This window comes from Oryctolagus cuniculus (assembly GCF_964237555.1).
Source record: "Oryctolagus cuniculus chromosome 16 unlocalized genomic scaffold, mOryCun1.1 SUPER_16_unloc_1, whole genome shotgun sequence".
NCBI classification, from domain to species: Eukaryota; Metazoa; Chordata; class Mammalia; order Lagomorpha; family Leporidae; genus Oryctolagus; species Oryctolagus cuniculus.
In genome coordinates, this window is record NW_027208201.1 from 3,234,217 (window position 1) to 3,249,166 (window position 14,950).

The following is a 14,950-nucleotide window of genomic DNA, read 5'->3' on the forward strand; positions in this document are numbered from 1 at the left end:
TAGATACAAATGAAGGTCTATTTTCACTCTGTAGTGACCGTGGGAGTCCATAGCATGGCACAATGTCTTTTCAACAAGGCTCTAAGCACCTCGTGTGCTTTCTCCGTTCGGGTCAAAAAGGCCTCTATCCATCCTGTAAAGGTAACAATATAGACTAGAGGGTACCTATAATTGCTTGTTGGGGGCATATTGGTAAAATCACCCTGCCAATCTTCAGCTGTTTATGTTCCCCTCCTCTGCACAGGAGTCAACAGGGGAGGTGGCCTTACATGACTTTTAGTATAACCTCGCTGTTGGGCCCCTTCAATCTCAGGCTCCGTATAGTGAGATTCCTTAGCTACTTCCACAGATTGACGTATAAGGGCCATCTCCAAACTTTCTTATGTAGCTGCTCTATCTGATAACGCATTTCCCTGGTTAATATAATTATCTCTCTTCTGATATCCCTTGCAGTGGATGACGGCCACTTCTAAAGGCTCCAGTACTGCCTGAAGTAGAGCCAGTATCTCCTTTTTATATTTAACAGGGGTCAGTAAGCCCCTCTCTTTCCAGATTGCTGTGTGTGCATGTAACACAAGGAAAGCATATCTGTAATCTGTATATATATTAACTCGCTAAACTTTTCTCAGTTGTAAAGCCCTAGTCAATGCAATAAGCTCTGCCTTTTGGGCTAAAGTATTGTGTGGTAGTGCTTGGGCTTCTATCATCTGCCTTTCTAACTGCTTCCTTCAGATAGCTGCTGCCATCAGTAAACCATTCAGCATCTGGATTTTTCAGGGTCTCATCTCATAGGTCTGGCCTACTAGAGTACACGTGCCTAATACAGTACCCCCTCAGAGACTCCATCCCCTTAATCCTAAGGGGAGTTGATGGCCATTGAATCATCTCTTCTGTAACTGCTTCCTGCTCATGAGGGGTGTAGTGCAGGTCCTGCATATGCAGTGTCTGTATGTCTCTGTCTATCCTGTCTAACAAATTTGCTTTGTGGGGTGGAGTAGTCCTGATCATTCCCAAGGTCTATGCCCCTGCATAGTCAGTTACTCCCAGAAGTTGAGTTCTAAGGTTTCTGATTGGCTTATAGGAAAAGTCAGGAATGTCTTTTGCATTCACCTGTGAAGGCTTAAGAGGTAGAATTTTAGTCCTAATTTCACAGAAGTAGCCATGTTCACTAGCACCTGGTCAGCTCCCTTTTATTTAAGCTGAAACTGATCTGGGCCGGCGCCGCGGCTCACTAGGCTAATCCTCCGCCTAGCGGCGCCGGCACACCGGGTTCTAGTCCCGGTTGGGGCGCCGGATTCTGTCTCGGTTGCCCCTCTTCCAGGCCAGCCCTCTGCTGTGGCCAGGGAGTGCAGTGGAGGATGGCCCAGGTGCTTGGGCCCTGCACCCCATGGGAGACCAGGAAAAGCACCTGGCTCCTGGCTCCTGCCATCGGATCAGCGCGGTGCGCCGGCCGCAGCGTGCCAGCTGCGGCGGCCATTGGAGGGTGAACCAACAGCAAAAGGAAGACCTTTCTCTCTGTCTCTCTCTCTCACTGTCCACTCTGCCTGTCAAAAAATAAATAAATAAATAAATAAATAAAAATAAATAAATAAGCTGAAACTGATCTGAAGAGGATCTTCTTATGAATGGCTTGCTCAGGAATTTCTAATGTTGGAGTGTTTGTTAAAAACTCCTTGATTCCTTGGAACACCTTTGCTTCTCCCTTGTCCAGCACAGTGTCTGTTTCAGAGGCTTTTAAGCAAACAAAAGGCTTAGAATCCAGATCTTGGAATCCATAACTCTTGTAGCTACCCTTTTCAGCACAGAGTGCATCAGGGTCTCTTTAAAGCTACATACAAAAGTTCAGAATCCAATCCTGGAATCCAAGTTCCATAGAATCCTGTCATCAGCAATTCCCAATACTGGAGCTTTTATTTAGAAGCTCCTTAGTTCTCTGGAACAAGTTTTGCAGCTACCATTTTCAGTACGGAGACTGTGTCAGGGCATCTTTAAAGCTATACACAAAAGCCTGGAATCCAAATCTTGGAATCCAAAGTCCATAGAACTTTGCCATTCTCAGAAATCTCCTTGGCTGCCTTTAAATATCTGACCCTATGTAAAAACATACTAGATAGGAATTTCACAGAGAGACATGTATGCAAGATTTCACATTTGAGGCACTTACTAAACCTTAAATAAATATCTAAAAACACAGGCAATGGAGTCTGACACTTAGACATAACTAGAACTTAGGATGCATACTATCACACAATACAGCAAAGCAAATCTTTGGGATTAAGTTTTTCCATTAAAGTTACTATTGTAGCTCTTTGAGAACAGAGATCCTACATGGGACATTAGTACACAGTGACTCCTGTTGTTAATTTTACAATTAACACTCTTACGTGTGAGGTCATTGATCACCTGAAGCTCTTGACATGAGATTTCTAGGCCATGGAAGCCTTCTGAGTTCCACAAACTCCATCAGTATTCAGACAAGGCCATAAGCAAATGGAAATTTTCTCCTCCCTCCGGAGAAAAGTCCATCCTTCGATGGCCACTCTTCTCCACTGGGATCTCACCCAGGGAGGATCTCCACGTAGAGACCTTCTGTACAAGTGCCCTGGCTTTCCATGCCTGAAATGCTCTTCTGGGCTTTCCAGCCAGACAAGAGTGCCTTTAGGGCTGATCTTGAGGTCACTGAATTCTACTCAAAGCCATCGCCACTCTATGAGTCCGCTGTACAGACTGCTTCCCATGTTGGAGCATTTATTCCTCTTTAACTTTATTATTAGTAGTAATAAACACTTAATCCCATTTACATGACCACTCTAACACTTAATCTTGCCTATGATCACTTTAAAACTTGAGACGTTCATTAGAAACATCCAGGTTAGAATGGCTCACATTCAGAAATCTACCAACAATAGATGCTGGAGAGGATGTGGAGAAAAAGGGACACTAACCCACTGTTGGTGGGAATGCAAACTGGTCAAGCCACCATGGAAGTCAGTCTGGAGATTCCTCAGAAACCTGAAGATAACCATACCGTTCAACCCAGCCATCCCACTCCTTGGAATTTACCCAAAGGAATTTAAATTGGCAAACAAAAAAGCGGTATGCACCCTAATGTTTATTGCAGCACAATTAACAATAGCCAAGACCTGGAACCAATCCAAATGCCCATCAACAGTAGACTGGATAAAGAAATTATGGGACATGTACTCTATAGAATACTATACAGCCATCAAAAAATGAAACCCAGTCACTTGGAACAAGAAGGAAGAATTTGGAAAACATCATGCTGAGTGAATTAAGCCAGTCCCAAAGGGACAAATATCATATGTTCTCCCTGATTCATGACAACTAACTGAGCACCAAAGGGGAAACTTGTTGAAGTGAAATGGACACTATGAGAAACAGTGACCTGATCAGCTCTTGTCCTGACGGTTGATGTACAATGTAATACTTCATCCATTATAGTATTTTTTTTGTTCTAGTACCATTGGTTGAACTCTGTAATTAACACACAATTATTTTTAAAATTTAACTGAAAAGTGATCCCTGTTAGGAATTTGGAAAGCATTATGCTAAGTGAAATAAGCCAGTCCCAAAGGGACAAATACCATTTGTTCTCCCTGATCGGTGACAAGTAACTGAGGACCAAAAAGGAAACCTGTTAAAGTGAAATGAACACTATGAGAAATGCTGACTTGATCAGCCCTTGCCCTGACTGCTGATGAACAACTTAATACATTATCCCTCTTAGTATTTTGTTTTGTTTGTTCTACTTAATACTTTTGGTTGAATACTGTAATCAATACACAGTTATTCTCAAGTGTTGAAACTTAACTGAAAAATGATTGCTGTTAAATATAAGAGTGGGAGTAAGAGAGGGAAGAGATGTGCAATTTGAGAAATACTCAAGCTGACTTACCTGAAACGGTAGAGTTAGAAACATACCAGGGGATTCGAATTCAATCCCATCAAGGTGGCATGTACCAATGCCATCTCACTAGTCCCAGTGATCAATTTCTGTTCACAATTGATCATGATGATAGGACTAAAATACAAAAGGAGCACATAAACAAGACTGGTGTCTGCAAATACTAGCTGATAGAATAAAAAAGGGAGAGACCGATCCAACATGGGAAGCGAGATACACAGCAGACCCATAGAATGGCAGATGTCCTAAACAGCACTCTGGCCCAGAATCAGCCCTTAAGGCATGCAGATCTGGCTGGAAAGCCCATGAGAGTATTACAGGCATGGAAATCCAAAACACTCTGGCAAAAAAAAAAAGACCTAAATGAAAGATCTCTGTGAGTGAGATCCCAGTGAAAAGAACAGGTCGTCAAAAAAGGAGGTACCTTTCTCTGAATGGAGGAGAGAACTTCCACTTTGACTATGACTTTGTCTAAATATGATCAGAGTTGGTGAACTCAAAAGGCTTCCATAGCCTAGGCGACTCATGACAAGAGCCTAGGGTGATTACTGACGCCATAAACAAGAATGTCGATTTGTTAAGTCAACAACAGGAGTCACTGTGCACTTACTCCTCATGTAGGATCTCTGTGCTTAATGTGCTGTACATTGTGATTTAATGCTATAACTAGTACTCAAACAGTATTTTTCACTTTGTGTTTCTATGTGGGTGCAAACTGTTGAAATCTTTCCTTAATGTATGCTAAACTGATCTTCTGTATATAAAGAGAATTGAAAATGAATTTTGATGTGAATGGAAGGGGGGAGGGAGAGGGAAAGGGGAGGGCTGTGGGTGGGAGAGAAGATATGGGGGGGAAGCCATTGTAATCCATAAGCTGTACTTTGGAAATTTATATTCATTAAATAACAGTTTAAAAAAAGAATCATTGCTGTGTGATAAAGAATGCAGCATCTTCCCTGTAAGGTGTGTGTGTGTGTATATATATATATATATATATATGAAATACCTAGAATTTGGAGATAATGATCATATGTAATTTGAACACATTTGTATATGGGTAACTTCATTTTACTCTTTGTTACCATAGATACATGGAGAAAACAATAGAGCATGTGTAGCTTTTGTCTGAATCTCACACCTAGTGATTTTGTTTGCTCATGTTTCTTAATGAAAATGATTGAAATCTGACTTACTGTGATTTAGTTCTGTATCTGGTTTCTTTGAATTCATAGGGTTGCTACAAAACTGTTCCTTTGTGTAGCTGTGATTACAGACCAAGAGTTACGTTCTCTAATTTGAATTTGTTGTACAAATTTTTGAGCAGTCACTTGAGAGGATGGCACATTTTTTTAGCTGCACCTGTTTCTCAAGCACCTCCAATTTGCCAATCCTGCTGGTGACCTAGTGAATTTGAATCAAAAGAGAAAATTGGATGTTGAGTATGACATTCTCAACTTCTGTAATTTTCCAAAAGCTGTTGGATGTAAGGTGAAAATAGTGTTTCTTCCCCATGAGCAACAGTTGTCTCTCTTTGAGGATGTAATAGAGTGGGCCACAGAAATTAAAGGGGTAATCTGTTCCTAATTTTAAGATTCACACTACACATTGTTACCCACCATTGATATGGTATTTTGTGTCACTTGGCTTAATAAAAAGACCTTTACAGACATTAATCCACTCCCCTTCCAACCTATATATGTTTCTTGTGCGTGTGGCATCTGAGGAAGGATAACAAAGACACTTGTTCTTCCATATGTTTTGAGTCTATTTCATGGCACAGAGTCAATATGGCATGTAATCAGTGTATTAGAAACAGGTACTTACAATTTAAGAGCATAGATTGTCCAGGACTAAATACCCTACTTGGAGTTTAGATAACAGTCCCAACTATGACCTACATCCATCTGAGTTTTCTCAGATGCCATGCTCAGTGCAGTGAGAGTTGTAGCCCTGGACTCAGTAAAAATGCTCTGGAGGGAAAGCCTACCTGTTGTTTTGATTGCACACCTTGTTTAGAAAATGAGATTTCCAATCAGACAGGTAATTCAGTGCCTCTTTCATGGTGAAGTTAACACCTGTCTCAAAAGTCTTCATCTTTGACAGAAAAAAAAGAAGTGGAATGTGACTGATGAGAAAATTCTGCCTACCTTCAGGTAGTAATTATCATATTTTAATACATAATGATCTTCAGAAGGATAAAGATTTTCAACTACACTAAACATTATTTTGTATTCAAGAAAACATAAGAAAGATTCAGTGTCACTGGCACTCTGACCAAGTGATCTGTGGGATTACATGTGTTGTAAAAAATGAACAGAAATCAATAATGGAGAATTTTTACTCCTGAAAACTATGTAGAATTTCTCATATTTTTCCATTAGGCAGTAAGATATGATCATCGCATATATCATGAAGATTTTCCAGCTTTAGCTTGTGATGGATGAGTAGATACTTTAACCATATACTTGGTATCATTCCAGTTTTCTTGGAAACAGATTGGTAATAGTTAGATTCTGGCAACAGTTAAATCAGTTGGAGTAAGATGTTCTATGGGCCTGGCACCATGGCTCACTTGGCTAATCCAAGTTTGTAGAATTTATTTGAAAGAGTTTTGGAGAATGAGGGAGAGACAAAGAAGGAGAGATCTACTATCTTTTAGTTGACTCCTGTCTGCAATGGCCAGAGCTGGACCAGACTGAAGGAATGAGCATCATCTGACTCATTCAGATGTGAGTACAGAACTCAAACCCTTGGGCCATCCTCACTGCTTTTCCCAGGCCATTAGCACAGCTGGATCAGAAGTGGAGCAGCTGAGATAGATCCTGAGAAATATGATGTGTGCATATACGGCAATGCATGTGACAACGATTTTAATTGTAATGTCCAAAGAATTGTCTGAAATTACACTAATAGATTCTATACCTTTCACATCGACCTCTTTAAAAACAATGTTCTGGCTTTATATGTGATAATGATATCTTCTTGATGATATATTATTTAGTATGATATATTATTTAGTATTATTAGTTGGGTTGATGGTGTTTGTGCATTATCTGAAGAATATATTCTTGAATGCATTGCTTTCCATCCATTTTCTCTATTACCACAGGCCTGTATCTATCTTTAAAAGAAACACAGAAATTTATTTTCCATGTGGAAGTCACATTCCCGCCTTTAAGGTGCAAGTAGTAGGCACAGGGGAAATAAATCCAGTTTTGATGCATTTATAAAGGAAAACCACCACAATCCTACTGCTGAGGCAGCTCCCACCACAGTCTTCTGTCAGATGTGTCCTGCTCAGAATCATGTCTGTGTCAGGGACCCTTAGCGGTGTGGTGGAGTCATCTGATTGAAATGGGACAAATGTGCTGTTGGAGTGCGACATTCCTGCAGTTTTGACCTCTACCTAAGTCAGGCCTGTTCCTGCCTTTCTAACTTTCTATCGGGGTCAGCGCTGTCTGCTGCCCCCAGAGGGCACCCATGGTGCTGGGTTGGAACCCGGCCCAGAGACTGCCTGAATGCACCTGAAGTTGCCCCCCAGGGGCTCTTTGAAATTTAGCCTGTCAGGTTGTCCCCTCCCTGCCACTCTGGGAATTTGCAGAGACCCACACACCAGCCATCTCTAGCCCCTGCTTTGAGTCTTAAGTGGATGCCGGAAGCCAAGGGAGGCACCTAAGGCTTTTCATGAGAGAAGAGAGGTGAGAACTGCATCCTACACAGGTGCCCTTCATGGCCCAATGTGGCCTCTTCTGGTCCCTATGCTGGGTCACTGAGACCTTGGTAAGAGTCGCGCTGTCCCAGCCTTAGGGAGGGCGCTGCATTTCCCTCATAGCTGTCTCTCAGTGCCTCATCAAGGGGAATGCAAGAATCCCTGCCGCGTTCTGTGGTGAGATGTGGACCTTCCAGGGATGTTCCTGGGCCCAGTGAGGCCTGCCAGCACCTCGCTGTGGAGAAGCCCAGTTTTCCTAGAATGTAAAATAATCTTTCTTCTTTCTTTTGTCTCCTCTGACTTGGAAAAGTACCTCACATCTCTACCCTCCATTAGGGAATACAGCCTCGTTGTTTCACACCGCACCCCAACGTTAGATGAGAGTTAACTTTACCCTTGTTATTCTGCCAAGCCAGTTTGCCTGGGTATAATCTGGCAATTTGAATCTTGCTCATACTGAGTCTCATCATACAACTTGAACCTTGTTGGTATTAGATTTAGAAATGCGGCTTTACCGCCATTTGTATTTTATGTTTTCTGGGGGCCATGTGAGCACAGATGGTTTGGACAGGGGCTGTGTCTGTGTTTGCTTTGGTTTCACTGATGCTCTGACTTCTGCTTAAACAAGGCTTTCCAATTTGATACTGCATTAGAATAGTCAGTATGGCTTCTGAATACCCTGGGACTGCTGGGCACATGCTCTGATTTCAGCCTCAGTTGGTATGTGTGGGGGTCAAGGATCAGCACCTCCTTGTAGTGGTGACAGGTGTCTCTGCCTAACCCTGCTGCTTCCTCTTTCTGCATTTCTCAGGTGGTGCAGGTCTTGTGGCACTGTGTGAAGTTTCTTCCCCTTATTCTTTCTCCTTTAAGTCAATACAAGCTGATTGCATTTAAAATTCCATTTCCTTCACACTGAAAAATGTAGATTCCAAGACAGAAACCAAAAGGGATATGTCCTGAGTTGGAACTGTGACCTAGGTCCTTGAAGGATTTTCCCCACTAAGGAAGATCCTCAGCTGGTTAATTTGATTGAATTCCTGACATTTTAGGGAGAGAAAACCCAAGAGCAATGTAGTAACATTTCAAGCACTAGAACATTATGGAGGGGAAACCATTGGGCAGAAGCCAGTAGCCTCCCTGAAAGAAATGATTCCCTTAGGTAAATGAATATGGTAATACAAATGAACAGAGTTATGGAAAAGAAAATGAAGTTCCTCAACTGGGTCCAACCTGACACGGTGGGGAGTAGAGCTCATGAAGTTCTTGTTGTAGGAGACAATCCTAGATAAAGAGTACAAGTTCTCCACGGGTTTAAATCATACACTGGTGCTCACAGCCCATCTGTCCAAACACATGAGAATCATGATATAGTTGATGACTGTTCAAAAAAAAAGCAATATTAAAGTGAAAACAATTTATTTTGACTTATAGCTCTCAATAATTAGAACTGACAATTTCAAAATTTAAAATAACTAATAACCAACTGCTTTTAGAGTCAAAGTTGGAATTATAAAGTTGATCCTGTTACAAGTTCCACTTGAATTCCAACAGATTTGGAGACCTTTAGAGAAAGGAAGAAGAAGAAAAGTAGGAAGATATGTTGTGGAATAAAGAGGAATCAGGGGAAATGTAGAAGAATGAGCAAGTAATAATTGAGTCACACATATGTGTATTCATTCTGTGAAGAATGTATTCTATTCTGCCTTGGCTTGTTTCCTTATTTTGTTTTAAACTAGGACTGCTCATACTTTAATTAGAAATGCATAGGCATTTATTTTCCATGTGGAAGCATCATTTATCCCTTTATTGCACAATGTGTAGACATGAGAAATTAAATCAAAAATTAGAAATAAAAAATATATAGCCATGCACAATCATTCCTCAGAGGCAATAATTATTTAACTGTTATTTCAGAGTATGCTTTACACAAATATCTCTGTCTTGGGTCTTCTGGAGTCAGTTGGAACCCCTTACATTGAAACTAGACAAACATTGGAGCTGCAGAACCACATTCACTTTGTCTTTGCCTTCCAACAATAGTGGGGGTTAGGGAGTCTGTTCTTGCTCTTCTGCACAAGTCTGGGTTCCTTTAGGGGATCAGGGCCACCCTCAGACCCTAAGAGTGCACACATATATGACAATGGATTGGAATTTTTCCCCAGGTCTGTGCTAAATACCATGTAGGGAGACCTTATGGCCTCTTTTTTATTAGATTATATTTATTTACTTATTTGAGAGGTGGAAAGAGAGAGAGAGGGAGAGAGAGAGAGAGAGAGAGATCTTACATCCACAGTTTCACTCTCTAAATGGACAATAAGACCAGAGCTAGGCTGATCTGAAGCCAGGAGCCAGGAGTCAGTGCAGGCGTACACCTTCCGGATAGGTTAACGCCGGCGACACCTCGGAGACACCAGACCCGCTTATCGGCTTTTCAGCTTCCACTTTATTTTTCAGCAGACTCGCGTTACATGTCGCGAAAGCCCGCCGTCTTCGCCTCCTCCAACCCTCTTATATCTCCTGCCCACCGTCCACCTGTTTATATATGATTCACGGAAAACATGTTACCAACTCAGCAAGAATAAGTGTGGGAAACATGCAATAACAGGATGCTTAAAGTCAAAACAGGATCTTGCAATTAGCTACGGGCAGGGTGGAAAAAGCCCAGCACTAAACTTCTTGTGCTTGTACATGTCGGGAGGGGCACAGCTGGCCAGGCTGTCCCGTTCCCCGACAGAAAGCACTGAGGGCTCCAATGCAAGGTGAAGGTCCTGCCTCTGTGTTGCCTGAAAAGCCTCACTGAACCAGTGGTGCACAGGATCCTGAATCAGCAGAAATCTCAAGCTAGGGGCTAGTAGCCGTCTGGGCAAGGGCCTCCTCAAGCTCGCGGTGATGGTGGGGAGGTGGCAACCCCAGAGCTGCCCGAAAACCTGCTCTGGGAGAGGTACTGTGGTGCGGGAGCTTAAGAATGCACCTGTGGTGCAACATCCTAGATGAGTGCTGATTTATGTCCAGCTTCTCCACTTCCAATTCAGCTCCCTGCTATTTCACATGGGAAAACAATGCGGGATGGCCAATGTTTGGGACCCTACAACCAAGTGTGAGACAGAAGAAGCTCCTGACTTGTCGGGGAACGGGACAGCCTGGCCAGCTGTGCCCCTCCCAACATGTACAAGCACAAGAAGTTTAGTGCTGGGCTTTTTCCACCCTGCCCGTAGCTAATTGCAAGATCCTGTTTTGACTTTAAGCATCCTGTTATTGCATGTTTCCCACACTTATTCTTGCTGAGTTGGTAACATGTTTTCCATGAATCATATATAAACAGGTGGACAGTGGGCGGGATATATAAGAGGGTTGGAGGAGGCGAAGACGGCGGGCTTTCGCGACATGTAACGCGAGTCTGCTGAAAAATAAAGTGGAAGCTGAAAAGCCGATAAGCGCGTCTGGTGTCTCCGAGGTGTCGCCGGCATTAACCTATCCGGAAGGTGTACACCTGAAACTGGTGTCGTGACTCGGATCGCTGCGACGCGGAAAGAAGGTAAGAAAAAAAAAAATGTCTATAGACGGGAGTCTAGGGGAAAAAGCCTAGGAATACCGTGGTACAATGGGGAACACACAGTCCACCACGAAAATGCACCTATTGATTAGCCGCCTTTTAAAGGCAACGGGGATGCCCGTAAAGAGTTTAGCTGTGTGCAATTTTACGAGGATACTATATAAAACTTGTCCTTGGTTTGTTGAAGAAGGAGATTTATCACAGGTTCGGTGGAGACCGGTGGGACGTGAATTGCAAAACGCTGGAGTCAAGGAGGGAGTGATCCGCTTGTGGTATCTGATAGATACTGCTTTACGGTCAGAGGATGACCAGATCGGGGAACTCTTAGATGAAGGCTCTGAACTACTGGAGGAGCTCAGCGAAGACTCCCATGATAGTAGCGAAAAAGGAGATAATATAGAGGAACAAAGGATGGAAGCAATTGGAGGAGCCCGACCAAAAGCAAAACATCCACAGATGCTGGGATCGCTTCCACTATACCCAGAGTTGCCCTTAATGCCCTCCGCTCCTCCGTATGAACCACCCCATCATCCTATGTGCTGTTGCTGTTTTGCCGGCAATGCTTCCAGCGAGATGAGGCCCATAGTTTTAGAGTCTGGGCCGGAGAAACAGACTAGAAGGCAAATACTTGAAAACGAAAGTGCTCGTAATGACAATGAAGCCGCTTTTTTTATAAATACTGGGGATTCAACTCCCCACCCACCACGGTGCCTGAAACCAAATTGGGCAGAGTTCTTTAACCCCCATCAGATCTTTCCAGTGACCGAAGACCGCCAAGGAAATCGCGGGTGGACTCTGGTCGATTTCACAGCATTAAAAGAGTTGCAAAAGGCAGTGACTCTCTACGGGCCACATGGTAACTTCACCAAAGCTATCCTAGGAACCTTAGGCACTCAGGGCCTAGTCCCTGAAGATTGGAGAAATGTCTGCAAGGCAGTCCTTTCAGGGGGAGATTATCTCTTATGGTCAGCCGCTTATAGGGAACTAGCTTGTACTCAGGCGGCACAAAACCGAGCTGATGGGCAACCTGCCTGGAATGAGGATATGTTAAATGGAGAGGGAGCATTCCATGCAGAAGCGGTGCAAGCTCGGTGTCCCTGGGAGGTATTACAACAAATAAGAGATATAGCCTTGAGGGCCTGGAAGGTAGTGCCAAAAAAAGGGGAAGTTAAACACAGTCTGACTAAGATAATACAAGGACCAACAGAGCCTTATGCAGATTTTATTAACCACCTTTATGAAGCTGCAGGCAATCTGTTTGAGTCTCCTGAAGAGGCCGCACCCTTGCTGAGAAGACTGGCATATGAAAATGCTAATAAGACATGTCGCTCCGTGCTAAGGCCTTGGCAACATAAGGACATCCCTACCTTTTTGAAAATTTGCAGAGATGTCATGGATGATGTTGCCTCTGGGGCTCATGCTGCTATGGCAATGGCTAAGGCCAATAGAGTGAGTGACCACAAATGTTTCGCTTGCGGCCAACCCAGGCATGTAAAAAAGGAATGTAGACAACATAAACCCAACAAACGACAGCCAGGATTATGCCCTAAATGTGGGAAAGGTAATCATTGGGCCAGTGATTGTTATTCTAAGACTGATAGAGCAGGAAACCCCATTCCCCAAGAGTCAAAAAATGGGAGAGGGGCCCCAGCACACCGGGGCCTGAAGCAAAATTGGGTGCGCCAGCAATCAAAAAAGGGGGATCAGGAACAGTAAGCTGTTTCGAATTGCAGCCAACGGAGTCTCAAATATTAACTCCAGCTATGGGTCCTCAAATCATTGATGTAGTCCCTACTAAAAATTCTCTTCCCAATACTGGCTTTGGACTAGTGATTGGACGAGCCACCAGTTTTCAGCACGGACTCCAAATTCAGGCAGCAATAGTAACTTTCCTCACATGCAAACCTAAAGTTATCGTTCAAGCCACCTTAGGTGCAGCTATCGTAGATAATGACAGACCCCTAGCACAACTACTATGCTGGGAAAAAATTAGAGATCAGAGAGCTAAACAAGGAAGTAATTTTGCAGCACTCTCCTTATCATTGGAAAACAGACCACTTTGGCCTCTTGTCATTCAGGGAAAAACAATACAAGGCTTGTTAGATACTGGGGCTGATGTAAGTATTATAGCCGCAGATGACTGGCCTCCCTCCTGGCCAACACAAGAGTCAGAGAATACACTGGTAGGGTTGGGTACTACCAATGCTCCACCTAGGAGTGCCAGCATCCTCACTTGGACCGACAATGAAGGCCATTCTGGACAGTTCCAACCATATATCTGTAAGCTGCCAGTTACCCTGTGGGGATGAGACACCCTACAGGAACTAAGACTTACCTTGACTAATGAAAAGGGAAAACAACAAGGATCACAGGCTGCATGGAACATCATGACGCGAATGGGATATAAAGGTGGAGGCCTGGGAGCTAGGGAACAGGGTATTACAACGCCCATTAATCCAAAAGGAGAAAAGGACAGGCATGGACTGGGTTTCCAGGAGGGGCCACCGCACTGCAGCCAATCCCTATAACTTGGCTCTCCTCTAAGCCAGTGTGGATTTTGCAGTGGCCCCTTACAGAAGAAAAATTGGCTGCTGTGAAAACCTTAGTAGAGGAACAATTAGGGGCAGGACATCTTCAGCCATCTACTTCTCCTTGGAATACTCCTATCTTTGTGATTAAAAAGAAATCAGGTAAATATTGCCTACTTCATGATTTAAGAGCTATAAATAAACAAATGCAACCTATGGGGGCCACTCAACCCAGCCTCCCCGTTTTAACCATGCTACCTAGAGAATGGAAACTAATAGTAGTTGATATAAAGGATTGTTTTTTCTCTATCCCCCTAGCCAAGGAAGATAGACAACGTTTTGCCTTTACAATTCCCTCTATAAATCATATAGGACCCAATGCTCGTTTTGAATGGACGGTATTGCCACAAGGAATGACTAATAGTCCCACATTATGTCAAATATATGTTGCTAAGGCTATTGCACCTGTAAGAAAATTATTTCCACAAATGACAATAGTACACTACATGGATGATATTCTATTGGCTGCTCTTAACCAGGAAGAATTAGATAAAGCCTTCTTTGCATTAGAGCAATCCCTAAACAATTATAATCTTATCTTATCCCCTGAAAAGATTCAACGAGTTCCTGCAGTACAATATTTAGGACTACGGATTACCCCTACCACAGTAAAGCCTCTTGATTTTAATATCTCCACTCATCATGTTAAAACCTTAAATGACTTACAAAAATTGTGTGGAAATTTAAACTGGATTTGGCCTTATTGTAAAATGACTACTGAAGAAATGCACCCTTTGTTCTGACTTCTGGAAGGCGATGCATGCCTAAATTCACCCAGACAACTTACAAAGGAGGCAAAAGCAGTATTAAAAAATTTTGAACAGCACCTTAAGAGCACCGCTATGCAGCAGTGTGACCCCACTATGCCCCTAAGTATTTTGGTGTTCATACAAAGTCATTATCCTTATGCTTTACTCTGGCAAGAAGGACCATTGTTGTTTATATACCCACATAACCATATGCCCAGATCTATTACCTCCTATGCGGAGGCTATGGGAAATTTAGTTTTACAAGCCATCCACCGAGTGGTAGAAATTGCAGGGAGAAGACCACAGTCCTGCATTCTTCCATTAGAGTCTGTAGTCATTCAGGAGTGGGCTAAGGAAACTTGGCAATGGTCCCACATCACCATCACCCTTGACATAAGTGTAGATAACCATTATCCCAATCATCCC

At 43.0% G+C, this 14,950-nt stretch overlaps 2 protein-coding genes across 2 annotated transcripts in view; both read left to right on the top strand.

Annotated features, from left to right (window-relative positions):
* The first annotated feature begins 11,301 nt into the window (after positions 1 to 11,301).
* On the top strand, positions 11,302 to 12,903 carry LOC108175969 (endogenous retrovirus group K member 8 Gag polyprotein-like). The gene has a single exon (XM_051840012.2). It carries the CDS (start codon positions 11,302 to 11,304, stop codon positions 12,901 to 12,903), a length of 1,602 nt encoding a protein of 533 aa, XP_051695972.2.
* Positions 12,904 to 12,950: 47 nt separating this feature from the next.
* The window catches only part of LOC127482634 (vomeronasal type-2 receptor 116-like), a 47,320-nt gene continuing 45,320 nt past the window's right edge, over positions 12,951 to 14,950 (top strand). Inside the window, exon 1 of the mRNA XM_070067597.1 lies at positions 12,951 to 13,304. Coding sequence (XP_069923698.1) covers positions 12,951 to 13,304 — 354 coding nt within the window. The remainder of the gene's footprint in view (positions 13,305 to 14,950) is intronic.

Coding starts and splice junctions, on each gene's coding strand:
- LOC108175969 (XM_051840012.2), top strand. CDS start 11,302: ATGCCCGTAAAGAGTTTAGCTGTGTGCAATTTTACGAGGATACTATAT.